The 18501-nt window shown below is 39.7% G+C and overlaps 1 protein-coding gene across 1 annotated transcript; it reads left to right on the top strand.

Annotated features, from left to right (window-relative positions):
- The first annotated feature begins 2601 nt into the window (after window positions 1–2601).
- Window positions 2602–17507, top strand: CNIH1 (cornichon family AMPA receptor auxiliary protein 1). The gene is made up of 5 exons (XM_059373239.1): window positions 2602–2828; window positions 8339–8407; window positions 12326–12438; window positions 13904–14047; window positions 16589–17507. Exons 1-5 carry the CDS (start codon window positions 2748–2750, stop codon window positions 16614–16616), a joined length of 435 nt encoding a protein of 144 aa, XP_059229222.1. The 5' UTR covers window positions 2602–2747; the 3' UTR covers window positions 16617–17507.
- Window positions 17508–18501: the final 994 nt, after the last annotated feature.

The raw sequence follows: 18501 nt of genomic DNA, 5'->3' as shown, positions 1-18501 counted from the left end.
AAGGGGGGTGCAAGAGAGAGAGAACATAAGATTAATATTTCTTTGCCATATCAGCCAGCTCCAGTCCTAGATACAAGTAGAATCAGGAACTTAATTCCGTATACTACAAAATTACTCCCATGAGGTAAAAGAGTTAATGCAACTTATGAAGAATGCTGAGAATTGATTGAATGAGGATGGTATCGATTACTCGCTACTTGTAATGGTTCTCCAAAATGTCAAGTACCTTACCGACTGCCTCATCTATAGTTGGTTGATCTCATTAGCCCTTTGCCCTCATTAAAATGGGTGTATTCTCTAACCAATCACCACTGTGTAATATTGTCTAAAGCAGTGCAAACGACACTTTCTGTGGTGATGGACTTTCTGTGGTGATGGAAATATTCTAAATCTACATTGTCCACCATCGTAGCCACCAGCTACATGAGGCTAGTGAGCATTTGAAGTATGGTTAGCATAGCTGAGGAACTGAATTTTTCATTTTATTTAATTTTATCAATTTAAATTTAAATAGCCCTGTGACTAAATGGCTTCTCTACTAGACGATGCAAGTCCACAATTTACCTGCGTGTTCTGGTAAAATGGGAAAGGACTTCGAACTGCCCCAGCTACTGAGGGAATTGGCATTCCATATAATACAGAATGGGTGCTCAGTAAACCCTCACTGAAATACCCAAATTGTTACCCTTGAATGGAGTGGAGGGATTTTACATAACAGCAGTTACGGGGGTTGGGACAGATGAAATTTCTCTTGCCAAGTCTCTCCATCTCCTCGGGTGAAACTCAGGATGTCCCTTCTAGAACCAAGGATTTGTTCTTGGGGGGCAGTTCCATTTTGTGTAGTAAGGTGCTAGACGTAGTTACCAGGTAAGGGAAAGATATACTTCAAGTGAATCAGAAGAATAATTTGTTGCTAAAAGGTAGGAGAACCTAGAGGTTCTTAGCGATGAACCATCACTTCCCAAAGTGTAGACAGAATTTATGTATAAGAACGAGGCTGGATCTCATAGTCTGGCTTAGACAATCCCCCCCCCCCCCCCCCCCCGGAACTTCCCTGACACCACGAAACTGCATCTACCCCTCATTAGATGATGAACTCTTTTGGACAAATATTGCCCTATTTTGCTGTAGTACCGAACACCTTCATTGAGGCCTTCCTTTCTCTCACCACTGCATTCCATCTATCCTGCTGAGCTTAACTCTCAGATGCTATCAAATCTATCTTTCTTTTCTCTCCTGGTTTCTGTTGCTTTCGTCAGAGCCACAGCAGCTTCTTCTGGGACCATTGCTGTGGGCTCTTTCCTGCTACTCTCACACTCCTCTAATCAGGATTGTCGTGCACAGTTGGGCAGTTTGTATACTGAACAAACATCATGCATTCCTTTGTTTAATCTGGAGAGAATACCTTCGTGATGTGCACGCAGGTGCCATATAATCCTGGTAGTATAGACCTACTATCTAAGACAGTAGCCACTATCTACATATGGCTACTTATATTTTAATTAATGGAAATAAGTAAAATTTAAGGTTGAATTCCATAATCATACTAGTCACATTGCGAGGGCTCAGTAGCCACATGTAGCTAGTGGCTACTGTATTGAGCAGTGCAGAAAAAGAAATTTCCACTATTGCTGCCAGTTTTGTTGGACAACACTGGATGGACTCCACTTCTAAACCTATCTCTATGCAATTTGCTAGGGTGAATGATTTTAATACAAATCTAATATGTCCCTCTCTTGCTTAAATGCCTTCAATGATTTCTACTTCCATCAGTAGAGATCAGTTAGCAGGTGGTGAATCAATTTTGTGGGTCACAACCAGCGTAAGAACAAAACCAAGCTTATAAGGCCCTCTCTGATCTAAACCCTAGCTAACCCCTAACTCTCAACACTGTTTTTTGCTAGGTTCCACTAATTTAGAACCGCTGGTGGATTCACCTGAGACAGATCTTTCTTTCTTTCTTCCTCCTTTACTGCCTTCCTTCCCTCCCTCTCTTTTTCCCTTCCTTCCTCCTTCTTCCTTTCTTTCTTTCCTTCCTCCCCCCCTCCCTCCTTTCTTCCCACCCCCCCCCCCCCAACCCGCTTTCTTTTTTTTCCTTCCTTCATTCCTTCCTCCTCCTCTCTCGCTTTTTGTCTTTCTTTCTCTCTCTCTCTGGTCAAGCTGAATCCTCTCTTAGGAGTTCTGGTTCTGTCTTCTCTTTGCCTGGACTTCTACTCATCCCATAAGCCTCAGCTTAAGAAACGGATACTCCAGGAATCCTGCTCTGAACTGGGCAGAACGGGATGGATGCCCTTCTCTGACCTTTCATCACGAGCGGCAGACTTGCGTTAACAGGGTTGTAATACCATAACGGTTTATTTAAGTGTTCGTTTCCGACACTATACTAAGTTCTTTCAGCGCAAGAACTATGTTTCTTATCTTTGCATCTCAAAGGAGAAGCACGGCGCCTGAAACATACTAGGCACTCATTCAATAAATGTTTGTTCAAAGAATAAACGAGGGAAGGAAAGAAAAATCAGTCAGCTGCGCAGACAATGTAAGTGCACCGCAGGCTTTGGCCATCAGAGGGCGCAGGCGCACCTCGGCTGGTGCGCAGGCGCGCAGGGAGGGCGGGCGCCGTGGCGGCGGCAGCGGCGGCGGCGGCGGTCGTGGCTGCGGCCGGGGGAAGTGAATGGTTTTACCCAGAGGGCCCTGCGCCGCCTTTCTCCGCTGGCACCGGCGCTGCTCCCTGCTCCTCCTTCCCAGCCATGGCGTTCACGTTCGCGGCCTTCTGCTATATGCTGGCGCTGCTGCTCACCGCCGCGCTCATCTTCTTCGCCATCTGGCACGTGAGTAGCCGGGGCCGGGGGAAGAAGGGCGAGGAGGCGGCGCAGCCTCTCCTCGCCCCGGGTCGGCGGTCGGGGCGGCGACGGCCCGCAGAGGTGCGCGCGCCGGGCGACGGGGCCGAAGCGAGGCAGGCCGCGCGGTGAAGGCTCTACGAGCACTCCGTCTGCGAGCCGGGGGGCTGCAGGTCCGGGGGGTGCGGGTCCAGGCTGCGGTGGCCCGGTGGAAGCGCCCGCGGTGTCCCCTCGCAGGCCGCGCGCGCCGCTACTCCTCCCTGGATGGGTGGGGCGGCCGCGGTCCTGCGGGGGCCCCTGCGGGAAGCGCTTCGCCCGCGCGGACCTGAGCCGGCCCCGGGCGCGGCATCCCCGCATCCCCGGGGAGGATGTCAAGGGCGCGCGGAGGCATGCTGCGTGCTTAGCGGGAATGAAGTTTGCCGGTGACTGTTACTTAATCACATTGTCTTTCTTTCTGGGTTTCCGCCGGAGTGTGGCCCAGATGAGATCGGATAGCCTACTTTAGATGAATTTCCAACTCTGTTTTCAGCACTTGTTGGGTGCTCTTCGAGGAGAACGCCCTTTTTTTCCGGATTCTGTTCCCTTGTGAACTTTGATGCAGATTGGATTCATCACTTTGGTGACTGCGTCTCCGAACTTTTCCCCTAAATCATACTTTGACCGCCAGAGTTTCTCGAGAGACGCTCTTCCTAGCCGCCCGTCTTCAGGGTAGCTGGGTTCAGTAGAGGTCGTTTTAATTTGATTTCGAAAATGCTCACAAATCTTAAACTTCCCCAGGGCAGTTTTTTTTTTCTCTTTTCTTTCTTTTTACTCACATCTTGCTGCAGGATAGAAGCACATCCTTACTGGTTTCTGTAAGGAACAAGGAAGTTCCTCGTGACAGTTCTACAACAGATTTTTTTTTTTTTTAAGATTTTATTTATTTATTTGACAGAGAGAGATCACAAGTAGGCAGAGAGACAGGCAGAGAGAGAGGAGGAAGCAGGCTCCCTGCTGAGCAGAGAGCCCGATGTGGGACTCGATCCCAGGACCCTGAGATCATGACCTGAGCCGAAGGCAGCGGCTTAACCCACTGAGCCACCCAGGTGCCCATTCTACAACAGATTTTTAAGGATTCTTGTTTCTCTAGCACAAAATTAGAAGCAGCCTTCTGGAAGTCAGCATTCATTAAAAATGTATCTTATATTTGCTTCGCCCTCCTTATATTCTTTTAGTGGCTTCTGGAATATTAATTAGTCTTTTGAATGATTTTTTTTTTTTTAAAGATTTTATTTATCTATTTGACAGACAGAGATCACAAGTAGGCAGAGAGGCAGGCAGTGGGGTTGGGAAGCCAACTCTGCACTGAACAGAGAGCCCGATGTTGGGCTCGCTCCCAGGACCCTGAGATCATGACCTGAGCCCAAGGCAGAGGCTTAACCCACGGGGCCACCAGGGGCGCCAGTCTTTTGATTGTACATGTTCATTCATGAACATTTTAAGTCAGGTTTCATCATGCCAATAACAAGAATTTCTTAGTGAACATAGCCTGGCGGAATGATTTAAATGGCAGCCATGTCTTGTGTTAAAAAAAAAAATATTCAAATGTAGAATGATAACCATAAATTATTCTCTTTTGATAAAGAGTGTGATTGTGTTTGTAATTATTTTAGAACCCAACTGCATTATAGTGGGGAATGCTTAGGTAGGCTGTTCAGTAACTGCGCCCTCAAAACGCTTGTCAGTAGGAACCAATAAATTAAGAGCAGTTTAGGCTCTTTGGTGGAAGAACAATAAATAAAGATAATTTGGAATGCAAACTAGCTCCACTTTAGTAAGCCCGTGGTGGAAGTGAAATGTGTGGCTCCCTTCCATTTGTAGATGTGAATTTTAAGTCAGTTCCTGCTTGATGGGTACTCTTGGTGTTTTTGAGACATGAGGATTCTAAGCAAGAAAGCTGTGGATGGCTTTGTTTACATTTTGAACCTGTTTGTTTGGCTTAAGGAAAATCTGAACTGCAAAAAAAAAAAAAAAAAAAAAAGGGTTATTTGGGGCACCTGGATGGCTCAGTCAATTAAGCATCTGCCCTTGGTTGAGGTCATGATCCCAGGGTCTTGGGATCAAGCCCTATGTGGAGGTCCCTGCTCAGCGGGGAGTCTTCTCCTCCCTCTGCCCCTCATCCCACTTATTCTCTCTCCCTCTCCTTCCCTCCCGCTCAAATAAATAAAATCTTAAAAAAAAAAAAAAAACTTTAAAAATGGGTAACTTAGTTTCAGTGTTGAAATGAGAATGTTTCTGATAATTTTAAGTCCTATTATAGAATTTTTAAAAATTCATTTATACTCCACAGATTAATTGAGAGCTTTTATCCTTAGGGATTTCTTCATAGTTCAGATGATTATGCATCCTTTGGGAACAGATTGAAAACTTTTAAGTATATAATTTTGATTTTTCTATTAACTATATAACCTTCAGTTTATTTTTTTAGGTAGTTTAAGTATTAGAAAACTCATTTTGGAAATTTCAAATAGAAATTCAAAGAATCCTGTTTACATTAATCATTGTATGGAGGATTTTTTTTGTGCTAATGGTTACATCTGTCAGTTTACTCCTAGTTCATGTGATTGATACTGTGTGGAGAGTAGACATAAGAGCTTAGGTTTGTTTGAACAGAAGTCTAGGATCCTAAAGACATGCATCAAATTTGAGGGTATTCTGAATAGCATAGTTTGTTATCTTTAGGTATATATCTGTTCTGCCTTAACACTTCTGTAAGACTTTTATGAATATCTTTGTCCAGACGCACAGTCACTAAAGATAACGAAAACCACTAGGTTAATCTTTATAGAAGAGTTGAAAACTCCAGCTTATAGTACTGAAACAGAAGCTCATACAGTAACATACCTGTTAAAAAATCCCTTGAGGTCACCTGAAGAAAATGTCCAGTCAAAAGAGTTAGTTTTAAAACACAAGATTATATTCTGCTATTAAATTGGATCTTACTATGGGCAAGTAATTTTATTTGATGAGAGTCCTTACTTTGAACTTTATTACTAAGATGCATTGGGGATATATCACACAGCAAATGTCATGTATTTGGTTAATAATATCCATAAGTAATCAGAAATTAGTATCTTCTAGTTATACATTTATTTATTATTTTTTTAAAGATTTTATTTGTTTATCTGACAGACAGAGATCACAAGTAGGCAGAGAGGCAGGCAGACAGAGAGAAAGGAGGAAGCAGGCTCTCTGCAGAGCAGAGAGCCTGATGTGGGGCTCGACCCCAGGATCCTAGCATCATAACCGGAGCCGAAGGCAGAGGCTTTAACCCACTCAGCCACCCAGACACCCCTACATTTATATTTTTAACATTTATAACATTTATACATGTTAGGTTTCATTAACAACGGCAAATGCCTTTTGGTAAGTTCTGTATTCTTTTTATGCTAGGCCCTCCCTCCACCCCCCTACTCCCCCCTGACCAGGCTCTGTCCCTTTCCTTCAATAGATATTGATTGAACATTTAAGTATGTGCCAGGGCTAGGGACATAGCAGCCAGCATAGCAAAATTGTCATGGAGTTTACATCTTGATGTCTAATTATGTTTCTTCTCTATTCCTATTTTAGAATTTTTATTTGGTCAGGTTGGTTCATTTTGTAAAATTCTAGAAATTAAAAAACAACAACCATCTTTTTATGAAGTGAAGAACTTTAACAGGGAAATAGTATAAAGCATAGTAAAAGCTAGGAATATGGGACTCCATTGATTACTGGTAATATTGAGTAACACAGCCTTACACACGAAGATACTATTCCTAATTCACAAGTGGAAAGGCAGACTGAGTTCTCTATCTTCTGGATGACCAGTGACAGCAACTAAAATAATTCTCCTATAAACTTGGTGCCTGTGGCTTATTTTGACATCTGACCAAGTACCACAAAGTGGTGTGTTGCTCTTATTTTGATTTTTAATACATTTTGACTTTGAAGTTGTGCATTAAGTGACCCTGTTTTACAGCCAAATTTCTCCAGAGTATAGACAGAAACAATCTTTTCATATTTTTCATAAGTGGATGAGATCTCTCTCCCGTTACCACATTTATAACTGTTTGACTCCTCTTATTGTGAGAAGTTGGTCTTACCTGGGTTACCCTTCTTCAGTCTTTAGTTTGGTGACCTCGGGAAATCACCCTCAAGTGTAGGAGATGTGCATAAGACCCAGAAGGAGGTTAGATTGATGACTTTCATCATGGCCTTGAAAGGGGCAGCTCTTGCTTCTATGATGCCATTAGGTGCATTAGAACAAGATGCCTCTTGGGGCAGAAGAATTAGAAAATCCTCCTGCCCTGCAGACATAGCTGCTCCATGCAGAGCCTGATGTAGAGCTGATGCCAGGGTGCTTGGCAGCAGGAGCATGGACTGGCTTTGAGCTTCCATCCTGGCCTTCTGTCCCATGCAGAAATTGCGCTACTCTGTGTGGCAGTCCAGGCTTGGTATTCCTCTATTCTGAGGCCATTTCTTGTTATTCCCTATTGAAGCAGGACTTTGAAGTGTATGTATTTGGGCTCAGTGGGAACAAACTGGAGCATGTGAGTCCATCTCTAGTGTCCCACTGAGCTCTGATGTAGGTGGGGCATGCACAAATGATTAAAAATACTTCACCCCGGGGGCCGCTGGGTGGTTCAGTGGGTTAAAGCCTGTGCCTTGGGCTCAGGTCGTGATCCTGGGATCCTGGGATGAGCCCTGTGTGGGGCTCTCTGCTCAGCAGGGAGCCTGCTTCCTCCTCTCTTCTCTCTGCCTGCTTCTCTGCCTACTTGTGATCTCTGTCAAATAAATAAATAAAATCTTAAAAAAAAAAACTTCACCCTGAGGGACAGACAAGACACACAAACCTGTGCACAGATACTCCACTGGAAGAAATGCCATATTGGTAGTATTGTAAAGCCCTGTGCTCTGGGGCTGTTAGACATGTATGCAATTATTTCCGCCCCAGGGAGTCAGGGAAACCTGCAGAGTGGAGCTGTTGTAGGAAGAGGGTTTTTAGATGACAATTTTTTTTTTTTAAAGATTTTACTTATTTATTTGACAGAGACGCAAGTAGGCAGAGAGACAGGCAGATAGAGAGAGAGGAGGAAGCAGGCTCCCTGCGGAGCAGAGAGCCCAGGACCCTAAGATAATGACCTGAGCTGAAGGCAGAGGCTTTAACCCACTGAGCCAACCAGGCCCCCCTAAGATGATGATTTTTGATAGATAGAAAAGATCATTTTAAGAAGAGAAAATAATTTGAATAGAGGCATTGAAAAATTGAAAAGTGAAGATATTTATCACAGTGAGACCAGATCATTTAAATGGTATTAGTTATTTATTAGGACATAGTGAATTTACTGTAAATTGGTACATGTAGTATTGGTATACTTTTGCTTTTGTTTTATTAACTTTATTCAATTATCATTTGATGATGAGGCAGGTTTGTTGCTGCTTTTTATTAAAGGTCCTAACTAACTTTAATTTTATTTTAGATTATAGCTTTTGATGAACTGAAGACTGATTACAAGAATCCTATAGACCAGTGTAATACCCTGAATCCTGTAAGTTATAATATAGGATTTTTCTTTAGATTTTTTTAACTGCTTTTGCTCTTAATATAATTTGAAAATGGCCAGTATACTCAGTGGCATGACATATTTGTTCTTTTTGAAGTAGGCAGGATTTACAAAAATACTCTTTCTCCTGCTTGACTGATCTAATATTAATCTGCCAGTGATCTTGTCAGCTGTCATACTAACGTTCTTCCAATCTGCTTTTTACATTGTCGGCCAAAGACAGTTGAAAAGGTCAAAAAGATTAAAAGAGTCAAAATTGCATTAAAGGTGTGTACTGCTTTTTAGTTTAATGTTTTAATGCTACATTCATTTCATGGGGAGGGTTAGGGCATTTGTATTTGTAAAATGTTCTGTTTGGTGTGCTTGTTCATATGCCTGTTGAGGTTTATGATTTCGTGAAATTCCGCATTTTATGCAAATGTTTGCTTGCTGGCCCAGTCAAGTAGGGAAAGCTGTTAAATGTTATGCATTTTTAAAAAAATGTTATAGCCATAGGCACTTTTATATTAAATTATTTGGTGCGGTGTTTGAAAGTTGGTTAACAGAAAATGACTTTAATAGATGGTAAGATGGTTTTTCTGTTGTGACTTATTGGGAGATAGTCCCAAAGTGGAGTCTTCAGTACCATGTCTGCTTTTATCTTTCGTTATGTCTATTCTGGAATTCATTATTCACTCTTTCAGCTGATGTTTATTTAGAAACTTTTAGGTAGATAGCTCTTTCTTTAGGCTCTGGAATCAGCGTGCTGACCTTTGGACTCACGCTGCCAGAATTTTGTGGATAACAGTTGGTCTACAAATGTCTACATAGTTATTTCTAATATAGATCCATTCTAAATTTCTAAGCCAGACTTGTCTTACACTAAGTTCTGATCTCTGATGGATTTCGTTATAACATGGCTCCATTGTGCTTAGGGATTTATATATATTTTTGGCTTCATTCAGTTTATTCATTTAGGAAGATTCTCCTTTCACCTGTAGGTTTGATTTTGCCTAATTGGTCAGAAGCTGAAAGGTTGTTTGTACGAAGGCTGTGGGTATATCTCCAAGAAATAGAATATAATAATTTATCTTAAAAATTACTTAAGATGAGAACTTGTGTAGGCTTTAGTTGTGTGAAACTATAAGACACTAGCACACCAAAGGGATCTTATTTAGAAAGGGGTCTTTAAAGTGAGTGTGCTGCTTTATCATTGTTTCCTCTATAAATGGGAGTGATGCAATGGATTTTTAGTTTGTCTCTGGAGAACTGCTACAGTAAGACTTGATGTAGGTAGAATTAAAAGTATTAACTTTCTAGCTGTGTCTCTGTTCTTATGAAATAAAATATGTGAAGAATCTGCTTTCTTCAGATTGGAAAGTAATAAAGTGTCTTAACCTACTGTTGAAACTGATTGTTACCAAGAGATTAAGGAACCAAAATTTCTTTTTTTGACATTTGTTCATTAATAGTATTCTGTCTTCTTTGGTTTCTCATTACTTCAAATAACCAAACGATGAGGATGATAAGAGCTGAAATCAGATGAGGGCTTTCCTAGGCAACAGGCGCTGTGCTTTCCTTGAGCTCATGAGCAGCCTTAAAGGGTAGGTGTATTGTCATTTTCTTGAATAGGAGGATAGGCTTCGGCTTAGTAGGGTTGTAAGGTAGACCCAGCATTTGAACCCAGACAGCTGGATTTTTACACTCGTGCTTTGGTATTTCCCCAATTTACGGTAAGTTTAAGAGGGACTAATTTAATTTTTACATATGTGTGATGTCTGACTCTCCTTCATGGAAGGAAATTCTCACTTAAAAAAATACATGTGCTTAGGACCTCCTAATGCTACATTGATTAGAAGGAAGTTTTTGCAACAGCATAAGTTAGTGTTTGGATAGGGTGCCGATAATTGGCTTACTAGCAGCGCATCTGACAGTTTTCCCTATTTAAAATTTGTTTTGACAATTCTGCCAAAGTATGGGGGAAGACAAATATTATTTTTAAAAATGTGAGCCTTAACTAGAGAATATTATGATTTGCATTTAAGTACCATCATTTCAGCCATATTTGCATGAGGAATTTTTTTGTGTACTAGCTTTTGGGTAAACATTGGTTCCTAAATGGAACAATTTTTGTGCCACTTAACGGGGAAATTTCACCATTAAAGAATGATTGGAGTGGACTGGTTTTTATAAGAGATGCATTATAAAAGTTTCTGGGTGTTTTTTGAGGAAAAAGGAGTGTGGCAAGTGTTTCATATTAGAACTGGAAGAGTTGCAGATTATCCGTATTCTCACTCTAATTAAAGTATATTGTTTAAGAGCCATAGGTATTGCGCATTCAAAATAATTTTCTCCCCATATCTCAGTCCGGAAGTGTAGGATGAAAACTTGAATGATAATTTGTATTGTTAGCTATCACTTGGCTTTGGAGAGCTGAGATAGACTTACTATATTATAAAGAAAACTTCTGTAATTTAAACTAGCATTATAAACAGCTCTAGTGGAACTCCTCTAATACAATATTTATTTTTCTTGGTTTGTCCTGGTTGTAGTCCTTGTGTTTCAAAGATTTCCTGTGGACATTTTCTTGCCGATGTTTGATTTTCATCTTAATTAAATGGTGGCTTAATGGTTCGTATTATTTACAAGTTTATATACATATGCGGAGTTTATCTTTTGTTATTATTATTGCTTAAATTTGTAGAAGATACCTGGTTAGTAATATAGATTAGTTGGTTTTACTGGAATTTCATTTAAAATATTATTCATTAAAAAACTTTGCTTTACAGCTTTGAAATAGAAAAAGTGACTTGGGAGTATTATAAAGTGGGCTTGAATATGTAGTACAATTGTAATTATCTATACAGCAATGGTTTCCTCTCAGGAATGATCTGATGATGTTGAGGATTCATATAATTTTACTTTGGTATGATACAGTCATTTGAGAAGCTGGCTCTGTGTCTGTGACTTGCAGGAAGTTGTTTAGCTTAAACTTGCAATGAAAAGTTTGGGACTTTGATTTAACAGAGTCATTAGGCTAAATGAAGTCTTCAGGATGAAAAAGATTTATTAAAAATAAAGCATGAATTCTTGGTCATATTATAAAAAGCATTTTGCTTGAATTAATTTTTCTCATTTAGTACCACCTACAATAAAAAAAAAATCATTTTGTTTTTGAGTTCTGAGTGTCTCCTGGTCTGCTGTGTCTATAGAAGTTCACTGGAAAGCAGGTTTAAAGAAACAGGAAGCCATGTCAGAATTGGAGCTCAGGAACCAGGAAAATTTCAATTTTATGGTTCAGAACTGTCTTTTCCCTCCTACATTGCAGAATGCACATTGTTTGCATCTGTGTATATTAGTATTCTTTCCCCCCCGACTGTGCTGAGATTATTGGCTTTTGGCTTTCCATTGAAAAATTACTTTTGTGATAATGTGATGTGGTTTGCTAAATATTGTTTATGTAGCATTCCTGGTTTCTGTTAAAAGCTTTAAAACACGAATGTGTAAAATATTCTAAAAGGGAGTTTTGTTTTGTGGGTTTTTTTTATATCATGTTGCATGTGACCAGATAGCTCCTTTTTGTATTTTTATCATTACTGAATGGTGGAAAGAAAAAGTATTCCAAGTGATCAGCAAATAACTGAACTGTCTGGGTGGTAACTTTGTGTAATTTAACCTGAGTTTTAAATTTTAGGTTCTATTTATTCTTTTAGGGCAAGCTATATCATCTGGATAGTTTGCTTGTAATTCTGCTTTTGGTAAAAAGTTAAATATGGAAACAGACCTCAGTACCATCTTTTGGGCCTGCTTCTTAGAAAACAGTGAATTTTTTTCATTATGGAATCTTGGTTGCCACCTGCTTTCAAATTAGCATTTGACATACTGCCAAGGCATTTTGATAACTGGCTTGTATTTTTCTTCCAGCTTGTACTCCCAGAGTACCTCATCCACGCTTTCTTCTGTGTCATGTTTCTTTGTGCAGCAGAGTGGCTTACGCTGGGTCTCAATATGCCCCTCTTGGCATATCATATTTGGAGGTAATATTTAAATACATTTCTAATACTTTACCTAATTATATTTTAATTATACTATGGTTGGTACAGTTATCTTGCATGCTTGTCACCTAAATGAAAACTGAAAATTGGTTGGCATTTATTTTAAAAATCTAGCAGATGAACAAATCGCTGTTTCAATACCTTTTATGGTGCTTACTTTGTTATCCTTTAAAGGAGTTTTTCAAAAAGTGAGTTTTAATTTACATACAATGGTGTACATAAGTCTGAAGCCCTATCCCTGTCAGTTACCCCTGTATCTCCCCGGGACAGCAGTGACCTCTGTCAACTTGTATTAGTTTTGCCCATTATGTGAACTTCACATAATTCAAAATGTATAGGGTGTCTAACTTCTTTCTCCATGTTTATAAAGATTTTAAATTTGGTTGTTTATAAAATATATTCATAATTACTGAGTAATTACTGAAAGTTATGTCTGATCTATATAATAGAGTTAGAGGGGTTGTTTTTTTTTTTTTAAAGATTTTATTTATTTATTTGACAGACAGAGATTACAAGAAGGCAGAGAGGAGGGACGCCTGGGTGGCTCAGTTGGTTAAGCAGCTGCCTTCGGCTCAGGTCATGATCCCAGCGTCCTGGGATCGAGTCCCACATCGGGCTCCTTGCTCAGCAGGGAGCCTGCTTCTCCCTCTGCCTCTCTCTGCCATTCTGTCTGCCTGTGCTCGCTCTCTCCCTCTCTCTCTGATAAATAAATAAAATCTTAAAAAAAAAAAAAAAAAAAAAAGAAGGCAGAGAGGCAGGCAGAGAGAGAGGAGGAAGCCGGATCTCCGTGGAGCAGAGAGCCTGATGTGGGGCTTGATCCCAGGACTCTGGGATCATGACTTGAGCCAAAGGCAGAGGCTTTAACCCAGTGAGCCACCCAGGCGCCCCTAGAGGTTTTTTTTTTTTTTTTTTTTAATAGGAATATTAAAAATCTCATTGCTCTTGGGAAATATACTTAAGTGTTTAGGTGTAAAGGGGTATCACATCTGTAACTGATGGTATCACATCTGTTTGGTAAAAAAATGTGTGCATATTTGGAGCTAAAACTAAAAAGAGAAGGGTAAAGCTGTGTGATTAATGTGAGCATTTGGAATATTTTGGTGAAGTGTTCTTGCACCTTTTCTGTAAGCCTAAAATTATGTTAAAAAGTTATTAAAAGGAAGAACAATCTCACTTCATTTTTACAGTTATTTTTCTTTTTCTTGTGTTTATAAAATTGTTGGGGAGACCAGATAGGACTTGTTTAACTGTCCTGATCTCTTATAGGGGCTCTTGTTTTAAAATTAAGATGATAAGAGGAAAGAACTCCACCCTAGAACTAAAGTTACTCTTCCCTGTGTGGACCACCTCTCATTGCAACAAATGTTACTGGAGAAGAAAACCCCTCCTTCCCATCTTAAAGGTTGACTTCCTGTTTGGAGCGGCTAATTGACTGTGTTTATTACAGGTATATGAGTAGACCAGTGATGAGTGGACCGGGACTCTATGACCCTACAACCATCATGAATGCAGACATTTTAGCGTATTGTCAGAAAGAAGGCTGGTGCAAATTAGCTTTTTATCTTCTAGCATTTTTTTACTACCTATACGGGTAAGTTTAAAAATAAAATGAATATATAATTTCCTTTTGCTTCCAAAAAAGTCTGTAGGTATTATGGTCTTAACACCTTAAAATCCACTTACAGAAGAACTCAGTGTCTTGCATGGTGGAGACTGGTAATGGTGCAGTGCATGCCCCAAATGCACGCACACTGACTATGATTATGAACTGGTACTTGTCAAGGCAGCCAGCTGGTGTGCAATCAGAGGCAAAAAGTTTGGGCAGGGGAGCTGCTTCCTAAATTTTTGGACATAGTCCGTCAGTGAAGGATAATCCTCATTCTCCTGGCAAAGTGATGGCCTTGAGAGGATTGCAAAAAAAGTGTGAGTTGGCAAAAAAATGTTTGCTTGGCTTCACTGTCTATTTTGAGATGATGTTTGATTTTTTTGTCATTCTTTACAAACTGTATGCTCTACCCTTTATTTTCTGGCTTACTTGACCTGAATGGGCTGAATGAAAAATGGATCTGTCCTATATGATGTTGCAGTTATTGATTCTTCTCCATTTATTCCCTGATGTCCTGTAGATTCTCATTAAAATGAGAAAAGTATACAAGTGTGGAATTAGATTTCTTTAAGCCACATAAATATACTTTCTCATTTTATTAACATATATTCAACCAGAGAACATTCCACCTGATTATTTCTTTTTTTTTTTTTTTTAAGTTTTTATTTATTTATTTGATAGAGAGATAGAGTGCACAAGTAGGCAGAGTGGCAGGCAGAGGGCGAGGGAGCCCGATGAAGGGCTCGATCCTTCATGACTCGAGCCAAAGGCTTAACCGACTGAGCCACCCAGCGCCCCCCCTTTTTGTTCAAAAAGCACTTTCTGTGTGTCAGGCACTGTGCAGGTAGCTACACATATACACAGCTGCTGTCTCTAGTTACCGAACAGACTTGAGCCACCCAGGTGCCCCTTGATTTTCAAACTATGAGGAAAATTGGCTGTGTAAGATGGAATTGTAATCATTCAGCATCTTCCTATTCCCCTCTCCTTTTTGTTACTTGAAAACTTGCTAAGTATTAGATGGTAGGTTTATATTCTTATTTCTTTTTATTTCATATAAGTTTCCAATATGAAAAACAATGAAGTACGAGACTGAAATTTATGAAAAAGGTATGTTTATGCTTTTAGAGGTTATAATTGTGAAAATGAGTAGCCTTTAGTGCATTTGCAGATGCTCATTTACGAAACAAAAATAGTAAGTTCTGAAAAGTGAAATGCCAGGTGTCATTTTCATTTCCTGTTAATGTTCATTTTTTCAGTTTCTTTAACAAATGCCTAGAAGAGCGCTGGCATATAGCAGGCACTTCAGATGTGTGTGTTGAGGGGTGCCTGGGTGGCTCAGCTGGTTAAGTGTCTGACTAAGATCTCAACTCTGGTCTTGATCTCAGGGTCATGAGTTCAAGCCCCATGTTGGGTTTCATGCTTTCTGTGGAGCCTACTTAATTTAAAAAAAAAAAAAAAAAAAAAAGACATACTTGTTGAAAGGAAGAAATGAATCATTGAATAAATGGTAATATCGGAGATATACAGTTGAGGGAAAATGTTCACCAGGAGATGGTGGCACTAGGTCATTTCATTTCTTCTTTAAATTGTTAATTAAATTTACACAACCCGGGTGCCTGGGTGGCTCAGTGGGTTAAGCCGCTGCCTTCGGCTCAGGTCATGATCCCCGGGTCCTGGGATCGAGTCCCGCATCGGGCTCTCTGCTCAGCAGGGAGCCTGCTTCCTCCTCTCTCTCTCTGCCTGCCTCTCTGTCTACGTGTAATCTCTGTCTGTCAAATAAACAAATAAAATCTTTAAAAAAAAAAAAAATTTACACAACCCTTTGCTTTGTATTTCCACATAGTGATCCGTGCTTTTGAACCATGCCTTTCCCACATCAATCTGGTAAAATTGCCCTGAATTAAATGGTTATTTTTATTTTGCTCATTTGTGCACTTTGTCAGCCCCATTGCTGTTGTCTAGAGCCTTTCTCTAATGGGGAGGTTTCTTAATTGACCATTCCCATCTGTAAAATGGGGATAATAATGGCACCCACCTCCTGGGACTGCTTGGAGGACTCAGTGAGGTCATGTACATAAAAGATCTGGTGGAGCTCGATCCCAGGACCCTGGGATCATGAACTGAGCCGAAGGGAAAAAAAAAAAAAAAAGATCTGGTGGAGGGCCTGGTATGACGTGAGCCCTCCGGAGATGCTTGCTGCTATTGTTAGACAGCCCCGGAGCAGTGTACTGTTTGGATTGCTTCTCTAAGCTCTGGTCCCCTATTAAGCTTTCAGCTGTGCTGTTCTACTTGCTAAAATTGGAAAAGAAATAGGGGACAACCACAGCACATGCACTGAGCCAAGTCCTACCTTAAGCAGAAGTCCATCAGTGCAAATTGAGATCATACTGTGAACTACTTTACTTGGTCATTGGTCTTTTCAGTTTCTGTGGTGGCTTGCTGTGGAAAGCAGACTCAACGTTTTGGTGCTTTTAGTTTTTCTAGTTAGAACGTTTGAATTAATAGGCTTTTTCTTCTTTTCAGCATGATCTATGTTTTGGTGAGCTCTTAGAACAACACACAGAAGAATTGGTCCAGTAAGTGCATGCAAAAAGCCACCAAATGAAGGGATTCTATCCAGCAAGATCCTGTTTCCAAGAGTAGCCTATGGAATCTGATCAGTTACTTTAAAAAAATGACTCCTTATTTTTTAAATGTTTCCACATTTTTTGCTTGTGGAAAGACTGTTTTCATATGTTATACACGGATAAAGAATTTAAATGGAATTACGTATAAATTAATATAAAATGATTACCTCTGGTATTGACAGGTATGAACTTGCACTCCTTAAGGAACAGCCATAATCCCTTGTATGATTGCATTAATTATTGACTATCCTTAGTCCATTGGAAGCTTTTGTTATATATAGGAACTTGTAGGGCTCATTTTGGTTTATTGAAATGCCGTCTAATTATAAATTAGCTGTAGATATCAGGTGCTTCTGATGAACTGAAAATATATATCCGACTTGTGGGAAACTTCATGGGTTTCCTCATTTATCATGTATGTGATTATATATGGACACATTACAAAATAAGAAGAGTGGGATTTTTTTCCCTTCAACTTGAATATTATCCCTGTATATTGCATGAATGAGAGATTTCCCATATTTCCATCAGAGTAATATACTTGCTTTAATTCTTAAGCATAAGTGAACATGATATAAAAACATGCTGAATTACTTGTGAAGAATGCATTTAAAACTATTTTAAATGTGTTTTAATTTGTAAGATATCACTTAATAAGAAATTGGTTATTATACTTAACTGTTCTAATCTGGTGGTAAAGGTATTCTTAAGAATTTGCAAGTACTTTAGATTTTCAAAACTGAATGAGAGAGAACATTGTATAACCGTCCTGCTGTTCCTTTAGTGCAATACAATAAAACTCTGAAATTAACTTATTTTCAGTGCATTGTTTTAAAGATTATAAATAGCTATTTCTTACACTTGCTTAATCCATAATAAAGACGTATTACTGTCAGTTTTTTAAAAAAATAGTAGAGTACGATATTGTGTATGTGCGTGTGTTGCTTTTTTTTTTTTTTTTTTAAATATCATGTCTGCATCTAAAAAGGAGTATTTTTAATGGCTAAAAGCACATTGCCCTCTGTCACCACTTGCCAAGACTTAGAAACACTGATGGCACAGCATCATCATTTTTCTTAAACAATTTAAAAAATTATTGTGAGACTTAAAATGTTAAAAAATTTTCCCCTTTTCTGAAACAGCAGGTTTCAAGGAAAAATAACTTGTTATATTTACTTTTTATTGCTGCTTATAAGGCAGGTAAATTATGGCTTGCATGTTTGGGGAAGAATTCTTGGGCTTTATTTGGAATGAGGTAGTTAAGGCAATTGAAAATAGTGTAAGTGGTTCAGAAGTTCTTAAAAGATCAGAGAAAGAAAACCACATAATGCTCATGGGAGTTTGATGGATGAGTCTGTGGAATTCTTATTCTGAGAGCTCTTTGAATTAGATGCTGTTGAATTCTCAGCAGAGAAAATGCCTCCCCACCTTTGGGAGAGTAGATGTTAACATTTGGGATTGCGTGACAGGGTGAGCGTGCCGAAGAAGAGGATGTAGACTCAGAAGAGTGAGGAGAGCCAGACCGTTTCATAACGAGAGAGGCTTTAAAGACCTTACATTTTATGGTCTGGAGGACATCTGGAGGGATCTGGCTGTTGGGTCAGTTCATGTAGAAAATTATTCATTGATCAGTTGCTAGGCACTGAAGAGTTTGAGCAGTCATTCAGTTTCTAATCCAGCTAATTATGTCAGCATCCACTCCTTTTTCTTTCTGGTTCACAAATAGTTCTGATCATGAGAGACCTTGCCAAGTCCAGATAGGTTTCTTGGGGCCATTACTTTAGCATTCCTGTCAAAGTATTTTCACAA

Source organism: Mustela nigripes, chromosome 13 (genome assembly GCF_022355385.1).
Source record: "Mustela nigripes isolate SB6536 chromosome 13, MUSNIG.SB6536, whole genome shotgun sequence".
NCBI classification, from domain to species: Eukaryota; Metazoa; Chordata; class Mammalia; order Carnivora; family Mustelidae; genus Mustela; species Mustela nigripes.
Note: the sequence above shows the minus strand (reverse complement) of the source record. Positions and strands in the feature narration are given on the sequence as shown.